At 34.9% G+C, this 12175-nt stretch overlaps 1 protein-coding gene across 10 annotated transcripts in view; it reads right to left on the bottom strand.

Annotated features, from left to right (window-relative positions):
• AASDH (aminoadipate-semialdehyde dehydrogenase) overlaps positions 1 to 12175 on the bottom strand; it is a 47084-nt gene that overhangs the window by 12696 nt on the left and 22213 nt on the right. For all 10 annotated transcript variants that reach the window (XR_010841014.1, XR_010841015.1, XM_067035780.1 and 7 more), the window contains 9 exons: positions 10909 to 11150; positions 10436 to 10542; positions 9714 to 9886; positions 8853 to 9045; positions 7653 to 7768; positions 5875 to 6670; positions 3030 to 3193; positions 1710 to 1832; positions 743 to 874 (listed from right to left, as the gene is read on the bottom strand). Coding sequence is in view for 8 of the 10 variants with exons in the window: in XM_067035780.1 (XP_066891881.1) it covers positions 743 to 874; positions 1710 to 1832; positions 3030 to 3193; positions 5875 to 6670; positions 7653 to 7768; positions 8853 to 9045; positions 9714 to 9886; positions 10436 to 10542; positions 10909 to 11150 (2046 nt within the window). In the remaining 2 variants the exon portion in view is untranslated. The remainder of the gene's footprint in view (positions 1 to 742; positions 875 to 1709; positions 1833 to 3029; positions 3194 to 5874; positions 6671 to 7652; positions 7769 to 8852; positions 9046 to 9713; positions 9887 to 10435; positions 10543 to 10908; positions 11151 to 12175) is intronic.

The raw sequence follows: 12175 nt of genomic DNA, 5'->3' as shown, positions 1-12175 counted from the left end.
CAGAAAAGGTAAAAAAAAGGGGTAATAGCATTTGCTGCTTCTTTTTAGAAATCCAAAGGTGAAAATATATTCAAATTACTTTGTAAATAAAAAATATTAAGTGAACTTAATAAAAGATTTCATCACAAAGTAATTGTCACACAGAACAAAAGAAACTGCTAGGCTATGAGGGATGAATGTAGAATAAAAAGCACCCAGAGTCAACTCTAGCCAGCAATGGGCTAACGTATGTTGGAGCTAGTACACTCTCAAGTCCACAAAATAATCCCCCAAAACATAGAAGTTGTGCCATAGTCACTTATGGGTAAAGAAGTAGAGATTATTATCCCAACGAAAGACCTATTATAACTCAGAAGGAGCCTACCCTGCCGATCATGAAGTTGAAGATGGAACTTCCATACAATGTAAATTGGGTTATGTAAAAGATTTAGGTTTTCATAGAAAAAGCAGGAGTTTATTTCAATGTTCACAATCGGAATAGAGGTTATAATAAAGTTGGCTAAAAACTGATAACATTTTTTTAAATTGTGAGAGGAGAATGGCAAAAGTAAAACAATGTTTGGATAGAATCTTTTAAATCTATTATAGCATCATTCAAAAATTTTAAAACCCGTGGTTTGACAATTAAAATAGAATTAGCTTTCAACACAATGGGTCGAATAATGTTTAAAATTTTACTTCAGTTGTCACCAGCTACTATGCCTTTGAGAAATGTAAGTAAAACAGAACTAGAAATTTTTACCTGTTCTCCAAAGTGAGTAAAGCAGAGAAAATTCCCATCTACACAGCCAATACAAATATACTGTAGGCAACACCGTGGAGAAGAAAAGAGTGGCTTTCCACAGGAATGTTTCCAAATTCTCTTCCCAGTGGCCTGTCATGGGCAAAAAGCAATTCACAGCATTTAAATCATTCTACGAATCAACTACCCTTTATAAAATAAACTCATAAATCTCCCAGAGGTAAAGCTATAAACACCAGAAAATGCTATAATGGCATGCTGACATTATAAATGAAGCTAGTACACATATACACAGCTATAAAATTAATGAGTGCTACTTACGAATGCTAAGAAAAATACTTGCAATAAAACCAGGAAAGAAATAACTAGCACATAAACTCCATCCTTAGAATGGACATGAAGTTCCTGACAGGACTGAGAACAGTCTGCCAACTTAAAAAATTGATAGGACTTCCCTGGTGGCACAGTGGTTAAGAATCCGCGTGCCAAAGGAGGGGACACGGGTTCGATCCCTGGTCCGGGAAGATCCCACACGCCACGGAGCAACTAAGCCTGCACGCCCCAACTTCTGAAGCCCACGCCTAGAGCTCACGTTCTGCAACTACTGAAGTCGGAGCGCCTAGAGCCCAAGCTCCACAACAAGCCACCGCAATAGGAAACCCATGCACCACAATGAAGAGTAGCCCCCGCTCTCTGCCACTAGAGAAAGCCCATGCACAGCAATGAAGACCAAACGTAGCCAAAAAAATAAAACAAAAATAAAATTAAAAATTGATAAAAGACATACACAGAACTTAGATTTTTCTCATCTTTCTATACTTCATGTCAGTCATTTTTAATGAATTCTGGTTCAGTAATGTATGGACTATATCTAACTGAAATCTACTTCAAATTTTCAGAATTCAAAGCAAAAAAAAAATTAAAGAGAAATAGGTAATAAAATCAATAAATATTCTTTTATGCCTACAGGATTTATAGCCAGTAAAAGTCCTCCCAGTGTAGCAAAATACAAGTGATATGGAATCAGGCTCAAACAAGGAGAAGAAAAAACAGTTCCTCTGCATTTCAACTTCCAAACACACTTCTTTTTCTGCAAATAAGAAAGCAAATTTAAAAAAAAAGAAAAAGAAAGCAAATTAATTGGTTTCTGCTGGTGATTAACAAAATATACATATCCTGTCCCTCCTGATGTTATGTCTATCTTAGTTAATATTTTATTTTTAGTATAAAAATAATATATACCCACTGTGGAGAATCAAGTTAGTATAAAAAGATGACAAAAGCCAATACCCAGAGATTACCACTGTTAACATTTTAGCATTTTCCCTTGTGATCTTTTTGGTACACACACACGCACAGCTTAATATACTTGAGATCATCATTCTGAGTATCATACACTTTGTATCTAATTTAGCTCACTTAATTTATAAAACTCTTTAAATATTACTTTAATGGATCATATCCCATATGAACACAAAATAATTTCTCTACCTTATCATTGAAAATTGTCTTGAACTAATTGCTTGGTGTTATAAACAATTTGGAAATAGACATCTTCGTGCATATATCTGTCCATGTTTCTGATTATTTTGCCAGGATAGATTCCTAGAAGAATGTTACTGAATCAAAGGATATGAAATTGTTACCTATGGTCAAATTGTTTTCCTTGAAGGCTTTACCTCCCACCATTCTCATCAGCATTTAATGCTACCCTCTAATCCAATAACATTCGCTTCGCTATCTCAAAGTTTTAAATTTTCATTCCTTTGATTCTTAAACATATGAAATATTTAAATACATTTACTAGCTATTTCTTCTTTGGGGTCCTGTGCATTTATATCCCTTGTTTGTTTTTTTATCTGGACCTTTATATTTTTCTTATTAATTTGTATTTGCTCTTAATTTATCCTTATAAATATTTTAACTCTGTCACACTTGTTTCAAAAACCTTTCCCAACCTATTTCTTTTTAATTTTATAATTCTTAAATTTAAAAATTTTATGTAATCAGTTCTTACTGATATTTTTGTGATTCTTCTCTATTGTCAAGATGGCATTCTAAGTTCCTTATATTTCAAAACTCTGAGTAGCAAATTTATTTGTGAAAATTCGGTAAGGAAGTTAAAATTGTCTTAAGATATTATGGCTGTTAATTAATTAACCCCTTAATCTTCCCAGATCACAAACTTGGGAATAGTTAATACCTGCTCCCCTAGTCACCACTACCTGATAGCTTCACACTCTTCTATTTATGCTTATGGTATGAAATTGATGAAGTGAATTCTTACATATATATCTAAAGCATATGCATGCTGGTCATGAGAGCCAATGTAAAAAAGTCCTGTGGTTGGATCCACAGTTGCTGAGCTTTTGACAGCATCCTCAGTAGTAAACATCCAGTATTTTTCTCCACTATTACTCTTCAGAATATAAACCAACCCATTATAACAGCCTGTTGGGAAACAAAATACAAAAGATGAGATTTAGATATGTCACTGGAAAATAAATATTTGGCTTAAACCATGACAATATATATTCGATGTTTTTCATGTGTACTTAGGCTCTATGTTTGGCTCGATTTACATTTCAGCAAAGCAGCAACCATTTGTGTAAAAAACCTATTTAGTAGGTACACCTTACATTTTAAAAGTACCATAAAGTGCTTCACTACCAGGAAAACAATGAACATGAGCATGCTGCAGCAGAAAGAGGCTTTGACAGACCTGGATTCAGATCTTGTCATGGCCATCCTTTGGGCAAATTACCTAGCATCGCTGGGCCTAGATTATCTTTCTGTTGAATGGGGATACATCTACATCAGGATTACTGTGATAATTAGGATAAATGCCCAGTACATAGTAGGTGTTCCAGAAATGCTAACATTAACAATGACCAAATGTTTATTGACCTTTTACCTTGTGAAGGGTACTACTCTAAGAATTTTATATCTATTAACTCATGTAATGCTCACAGTGAAGTGCTACTATATGCATATATATATATATATATATAATTTTGGCAGTGTTGGGTCTTTGTTGCTGCGCATGGGCTTTCTCTAGTTGCGGGGAGCAGGGGCTACTCTTCATTGCATTCATTGCAGTGCACGGGCTTCTCACTGCAGTGGCTTCTCGTTGTGGAGCATGGGCTCTAGGCGTGCAGGCTTCAGTAGTTGTGGCGCATGGGCTCTAGAGCACAGGCTCAGTAGTTGTGGCACACAGGCTTAGGTGCTCCACTGCATGTGGGCTCTTCCTGGACCAGGGATCAAACCTGTGTCCCCCGCATTGGCAGATGGATTCTTAACCACTGCACCACCAGGGAAGTCCCTGGAGCAGTGGACTCTTGATTGTGGTAGTGGTTACATGATAGTATGTATCTGTCAAAATATAAAACTGTATACTGAAAAGGGTTTTACTGTATATTATATTAATAACAAATATTTAAAGTACTAAGTGATAGTTAACAACACTGAACTGTATATTTGAAAATTGTTGAGACTGAATCTTAAAAGTTCTCATAACAAGAAAAAAATTGTAACTCTGTGAGGTGATGTATGCTAACTAGATTTATTGTAATCATTTTGCAATATACACATATATCAAACATTATATTGTATACCTTAAGCTAATAAAATGTTATATGTCAATTACATCTCAATAAAACTGGAAATTTTTTTAAAAGAGAAAAAAAGTACTAAGTGACCACCCTGTGCCAGAGGCTTTGGGTTTAGACACTTGGAATGCAAACAGTAACCTCAATGAGTTGACTTTCATGGATAGGGATTACTCATGATCATTCACATGTATAACTGAAGTTTCCTATAGTATAATTTTCAAAATGTAGGTTTTCAATACATAAGAATCAAACTCAGATTCAAGTAGATTCTAGCCAGGATAACATAAGTAGGGAGATATATTCCTAAGCACTTAGTCTGAAAAGCTTTGGTAAACAGATGCCATGAGCACTAAAGTAAAACTTGATGTAGTTTGGGGGGTAAAAAGAGTGGTAGTTGAGGAGACATTACGCCTAGACCCCCATATATCTTTGTAAAGTAAAAGTCACCCACACCTTAATGAAACTGAGAAGAAGGTAGTAGCTAACACTTGTTGAAGGTCACAGAGCTGGTAATAGCTTTAGCGCTAGGTTCAAATCCAGAAACTCTGACCTAAGGCCCACACTGTGAATCAGCATGTAGTTAACTATTATTCTTTGAGCACTTAGTCTGTCCCTAGCAATGTACTAAAGGATTCATAAGCAATTATTTCATTTAATCCTCTCAAAAGCTCTATGATTACTGTGGTAGTTTTAAAATATATCCACAAATTCTTTGGTACTCAGAGATATTCAATATTCAACAGGTGAATCTAATTCCCCTCCCTCTGAGTGTGGGCCAGACTTAATGATATTCTTCTAATAACAGAATAAAGCACAAATAATGGTATACAACTTTAGACACTAAAAGTACTGCATTCCTCCTCAATCACTCTCTTGGGTCACTCACTCAGAGGGAAGTTAGCGTCCATGTTGTGAGGGCATTCAAGCAGCCTATGGAGAAACCCATGTGGCAAGAAACTGAAGCTTCCTGCCAAAAACCAGCAAAAACTGAAGTCTTCTGTTTGCAGCAATGTGAGAAAGCCATATTAGAAGCAGATTTTTCCAGCTCGTCAAGCCTTCAGATGGTTGCAGCCACATGAAAAACCCTGAGCCAGAACTTTCAGCTAAACCCCTCCTAAATTCCTGACCCATAGAAACTGTGAGATAATAAATGTTTATTACAGCAACTATATCCCAATAAATAAATAAATGTTTATTATTCTAAACCATTAAGTCCTGGGATAATCTGTGATGCAGCACCATGTTTTATTTATTATGCCCATATACTCATAAGAAAACTGAAGTTCTAAGAAGTTCAGCAACTCGTTGAAGGTCATAGAGCTGGTAACAGCTTTAGAGCTAGCTTCAAATCCAGACACTCTGACCCAAGGCCCACACTGTGAATCAGCATGTAGTTAACTATTATTCTTTGACAGCAACCAAACCTACTATACATAGGTTTTTGAAATTTAACTTGGCCCTACTAACATTATCATATGGTAATTAAATTTAACTCTATAAACTTCAAATTCAGAAACTTACCCACTACAATAAAGTTTCCACACTTAGATACACATGCTGAGGATTCAATGCGATCTCCCAAAATCTGTTCCCATTTCACCTTTCCAGAGTAAAGATCAAATGCCATCATTCTATGAGAATGGGAGCCAATGTACACAGTTGCAGATGACTTATCAACAGCTGGTATTACAACCAGAGGTGAAGCATCCACACATTTGCCTGTGTCTGACCTCCACCTCACATGAAACTCCATTTTCTCAGCCCCCATCACAGATGTTTCCTCTTCAGAAACTTTTGCAACACAGGACATATCTTTTGACTTCCCAATAAGAGCTGGAGGATTTAAGCTTTTCATATTTTGAATGTTAGTTTGTGAAATTAAATCAGAAGAATAGGCTGAAGGGCAATGTTCCAACTTAGTTAAAAACCCAGTAGTATTCAGAGACAAAATCTGACTCCCTCGGCTCAGTGCAATAAAAGCATTGATTTCGTTGTCACAATTTAAAGGCAGGACAGATTCCTGATGTAAAGATTTTCCACTGGTTTCTTCTTGATTAACATCGCTGGATTTTCTTTTTGTGGCATAATTCTTGCTAAATGTCAGATCTTCATCTGGAAACACTGTTTGAAGGATGTGATTGTAAATCTCTAAAATAGAACTGCTAAGAATAATTTCCAGAAGCCCAGGTACTGATGTGCCAACAAGGTTTTCAATCTCATTGAGGAGCCATATAGACTTCAAAGAATCTCCACCACTCTTTAAGAAGAGTGACTCATCAGGAACCTTCAAGGGGTCTTCTGAGAGACTCAGAACAGACTACAGATTAGAGAAGGGAGAAATATGGTGAAGTTAAATATCTAAAACCAAAAGAATTCAGCATTTAAAGGTAATACATAGATGATGGTAACTACATTAATGAGATGAACACAAAACACACACAAATTTTTTAACGCTTAAATTTTAAAATTATTTTCTGTATAGTAAAGCAGACCATCACTATGCTACCAATTTTGTCACAAACTACCCTAGAACTGCAAATTATACTTCCCTACCCATACAATAGGGAATGGAATTATAAAAACACCTGATTTAATATCAGATATTAAAAATATCTGATTTTTCTATAATATGGGAATAATTATTTTCATTAACTTCACATAAACCAAAATTATTTTCCAAGAATCTAAAAATGAAGTGGATATTAGTTTTATCTAGATATCCTCTATTTTCAGACAAGACTGTAAAGTTACATCCTCTTGTTAGAACCCTTTAGAAAACTCCAAATTTTATCTAAGTATACTGACCTGTAAATCATAGGTCATAAAATATATATATTTTAAAATAAGTTTTTAATTATTATATACATATATATATAAATTCCCTTAAGCAGAAACATACATGTTGTTACTGAAAGTTCTTCTGGAATAATTATGTTAAGCCTTTATACCAGAGATTGTGGTACAGCAAGATTTGGCTATTTTTTCAACTCTGACAAGTGTTACTGCACTTGACTGACCCTCTTAGGGAAAAGTTATGTCAAGACAGGTTTTGTCTACTCGTGCCTTTTATGACTACCTCACTTCCAATAAATTTCTATATAGGGAGCTTAATCTAATCTTGCAGTAGAGAACCTAACCCTTATTTGAATACAAATTGAATAAAACAAAGCTATACTACTTAACATCTGGGCAGCAGTAATATTCTTAGAAAATTTTATCAGACTTATTAGGATGCTACATTCCCTGAAGATCTACAACGACCTCTTTATAATAACAAATTTGTATCTTAAAAGTTGTACCTTCCACAAATGATGTAATTTTTCCCAAAGTTCCTCTTTTCCATTGAGTTTACACTCAGACTTCAAGTCCATGGAGTTTAAATAAATCTTATTTAACTCAGAAACATCAATTTTGCCTTAATATAAAAGAGAAATAACAATTTTTAAATTTCAGCTTGACCCCTTCATGTCTTTGTTAGTCACAATACACACATTTTTCATCGTTAAGGTTAGAAATCCTATAAAATAGTTTGTCATGCAGAATCAATAATCAAGAAGACAGTCCCATGCTACCCAGAATGTAGTGGGTAGCAGATAAGAAGAAAGGAGGGACTTCCCTGGTGGTGCAGTGGTTAGGAATCCGATGCCTGCCAACGCAGAGGACACTGGTTTGATCCCTGGTCTGGGAAGTTCCCACATGCCGCGGAGCAACTAAGCCCGTGCGCCACAACTACTGAGCCTGTGCTCTGGAGCCTGCAAGCCACAACTACTGGAGCCTGCAAGCCATAACTACTGAGCCTGCGAGCCTAGAGCCCGTACTCTGCAACAAGAGAAGCCACCACAATGAGAAGCCTGTGCACTGCAACACTAGTGCACCACAACAGAGTAGCCCCTGCTCACCGCAACTACAGAAAGCCCGTGCACAGCAGTGAAGACACAACACAGTCAAAAATAAATAATTTTTTAAAAAGAAAAAAAAAAAAGGAGAGAAAGCCCACGCACAGCAACAAAGCAAAGATCCAACGCAGCCAAAAAATAAATAATTTTAAATAAAAGAAAAAAAAAGAAAGGAGGGGCTAATGTTGCTCTCATTTAAAGAGCTAAAGAAATGGTGCTATTTACTGAGCAATAACCACATTCTGAAGTATTAAATAAAGATGAAATTGGGAAAGTAATAGAATATGGTGACTAAGAGCACATGTTTTGAAGTCAAACAGTCCTACAGAATTTCAACTCTACTGCTAACTAGTAATGTAATTTGGGGGAAATTATTTAACCTCTTAAGCCTTATTTTCCACATCAGTAAATGGGAATAATACCACCTACTCAACAGGAGTTTCTGGAGATAAAATGAGTTAATTATACAAAGTATTTAACAGAGGGTCTACCACAATATATATTAGTATTACTTATAATAATAAGGATTTAAGTGGCCTTTAAACTAGTTAATACAATTAGTATCATTTGGCACTGAAACATAGCTGCTTCAAATTATTTTACCATGAGATGTAAATGGTAGAGAATCAATCAACACAAGCTCATCCGGGATTGCATGACTTGGAAGATGTTTCTGCAGTTCTTTAAAGATGTAATCCTTTACTAAATCATTTTTGGACACCATGAACAAAATTAATTTTTCCTGATTATACCATGTAACTGCACAAGACTCCACTTGTTGAAGACCTTCAGCAACCTGTGAGAGAGATTATCTCAATCTGTCAATAAGGACATTTAAAAACAAACTTCCTAAATACTCTGCATTCAATAGTCAAATTAAAATCTGGAATTCACTAGAGATTTTTAAAAAATTGTTTCCTGGGCTTCTCTGGTGGCGCAGTGGTTGAGAATCCGCCTGCTGATGCAGGGGACATAGGTTCGTGCCCTGGTCTGGGAAGATCCCACATGCCACGGAGCGGCTGGGCCCGTGAGCCATGGCCGCTGAGCCTGTGCGTCCGGAGCCTGTGCTCCGCAATGGGAGAGGCCTCAAGAGTGAGGCTCGCATACCACAAAAAAAAAAAAAAAATTGTTTCCTACTATCACTATTACCAGCACACAGGGTTCTTTTTTTTTTTTTTTTTTTTCAGGGTTCTTAATGTTTTCCAAAAATAATAGCTCCCAGAGCAAAATAAGTCAACTTATTTTCAGTCATCAAAATACACTGTCACTTATTTAAAAAACAACTCTTCATGCTGAGAATAAAATGCACAATGAATTATCCATATCTTCTACTGTAATTCATCACTAACACAAAAGTCTTAGATTTAAATAATACTGACAGAGAACCCTGGAACAGAAAAGTAGTTATGGCTGCCTCTAAAACCTACATATATTAATAGACATTTAATATTTAAACAATTCTACCTGTTGCACAAGTTCAATGTTAAGACGTTTCCCATGACGTTTGATCTGACTGTCCTTTCTTCCCAAGAAAAATATCTCTCCATCTTTTATAGTCACAAAGTCTCCTGTGGCCCTCATTGTGCCAAGTGGTACTGTCATTTCATCATCAAGAAAACATACTCTATTTCTGCCACCTTCACAAGATATAAACAACAATGTAATTTTTTAAATTCATGGAAAATATATTAAAAACCATGAAATCAGAACATCTCCAAAAGCTCAGTTACTAAGTTTCAAAGTTTGAATATTTATATAAAAAGGGGGACTAACTTTTAAATGTCATCTGATAAAATTATATACAATAAGAACCTTAGTAAAATAAGCAAAGGGATGAAACACAATCTAGTTCTAAAACTACATGTGATTAAAAACATTCTTAAAATACTAATTAAATAGAATTTTGGCTATAAACAGAAATACAAACAACCAATTTACAGTTTCTAAATTACTTTTATATCTTCTCAGAGTATTAGACATTGTTATCTGAAATAATTATGGTAACTAATTAAATGTTTCATGACTGTGAGGATGAGATTAAAAAATTACCATCACTGAAAAGAATACTAGACTTAAGAATAATTAAGGAAAGAAAAAAATTAACACATCAGATTTTTTTTCTTGAAAAAAAAAAAAAAAAAAAAAGAAAGAAAGAAATTATTCCCAATCAACAAATGTAAAACAACCTAAAAATACTTGGCCATTGCCTTCTTGAACTGTGAAACCATTAGTATCTTTGACTTCAACTACTGTTCCAAGCAGTGGAAATCCCAGTTGTACAGGCAGTTCACATCTATGAAAACACAATAACCCAAACCAAATTTAAAATTTTTCATTTGAATAGAATATTTACCAGTGTATTTAAATCACATTGTACCAAATAAAGAAAAAGTTTTTGTTATAATTCAAAGATTGACAGGAGGAAAAGGTTAGGTAGAAAAGTTATCATGTTATTCATTGCTGTTTAGTTACAGAAACCTCTAGCAGGATCTGTAGCACCAGTTAAAATAAAAAAGGTTCTGGATTCCCAGCTTAAAATTCTAGATAAAAGTGTTTATAAAATATTACTCCAGTGCCTATCAAAAATACTATTCGTGTTAAGATACTGGAAAAATAACAGTTTCTCTCCACCCTACCCTGAAGTAACTGAAACCCTTACTTCAAAGTAGAGTTAAGAATTTTCTCTGGTATCCTGTAAAAAGTCGCCCAACTTGATACCTCTGTGATACCATAAACATTAAATATTTGTGTTTTATTGCCTATTCCTCTCCAGCTTTTGAGAACAGTTAATGATGGAAATGCTTCGCCACCAAGGGCCAATACTCGAAGAGAAGTATTGGTTGATAAAACAGTTGACTTGATAAGCTGAGATCCAAATCTTCTAAGCAATGTCGGTGTTGCCTGTAGATACATTAAAAATAAATTATTTCTTTCCCTTCACTTCTTAAAAAAAAAAAAAAAAAAAAAAACACACTGTAGTGATTAGTCCAAAGCTTAACATTTTCCTTGTGAAATGTTAAGGAAATTAACGTTAAGGAAATTAAGGCTGTGTTTACTAAATAACAAATCATATTTGGAAAACTACTGAAGCAGCATTACCTTTTAAATGTGGACATAAATTTTGCTTCAGTAAAAAACAAGCAAATATTAATTATGTTTCATTATGCAGTTTAGACAAAAAAGTTTACAAGGACAAAAATCTATAAAATGAATTTACATTTCCTTTCCCATTATTTCTATGCAGAAAAAGTATATAAAAGTGTTAAGGAAGTGCCTAAGCAAAACAATGAATAAAGATTTTAAAAAATAACTATTAATATAATTGACATACAATAAACTATACATATTTGAAGTGTACAATACAAATTTTGAGATATATTATCAGTGAAACATCACCACAATCCAGATAATGAACACATCCTTCAACCCTAAAATCACCTATGTACCATTGTAATTCTTCCCTCCAACTGGACCTCTCCTCCAGACAACCGCTGATCTATTTTTTGTCACTGATGATCAGCTGACATTTTCTAGAATTTTATAAAAATGGAATCATACAACATGTATTCTGTTTTGACCTAGCATCTTTTACTCTATGTTCAGTGAGAATACTTTGTGATTCATGTTGTGTATATCAATAGTTCATTCTTTTTTGTCTTAGTCTGTTCAGGCTGCTATAACAAAATACTGTAGACTGGGTAGGTTATAAACAACAGAAGTTTACTTCTCACAGTTCTTGGAGGATAGAAATCCAAGACCAGGGTGCCAGCATGGTCAGGTTCTGGTGAGAGCTGTCTTCCAGGTTAGACTTCTTGCTGTGTACTCACATGGTGGAAGGGGATAGGAAGCTTTGTGGGGTCTTATTTACAAGGGCACTAAAACCCATTTATGAGGGCTTCACCCTCATGACCGAAGCAGTCCCAAAG

This window comes from Kogia breviceps, chromosome 6 (genome assembly GCF_026419965.1).
Source record: "Kogia breviceps isolate mKogBre1 chromosome 6, mKogBre1 haplotype 1, whole genome shotgun sequence".
Classification (NCBI taxonomy): Eukaryota; Metazoa; Chordata; class Mammalia; order Artiodactyla; family Physeteridae; genus Kogia; species Kogia breviceps.
The sequence above is the reverse complement of the archived record's forward strand: the minus strand, read 5'-3'. Positions and strand labels throughout refer to the sequence as shown.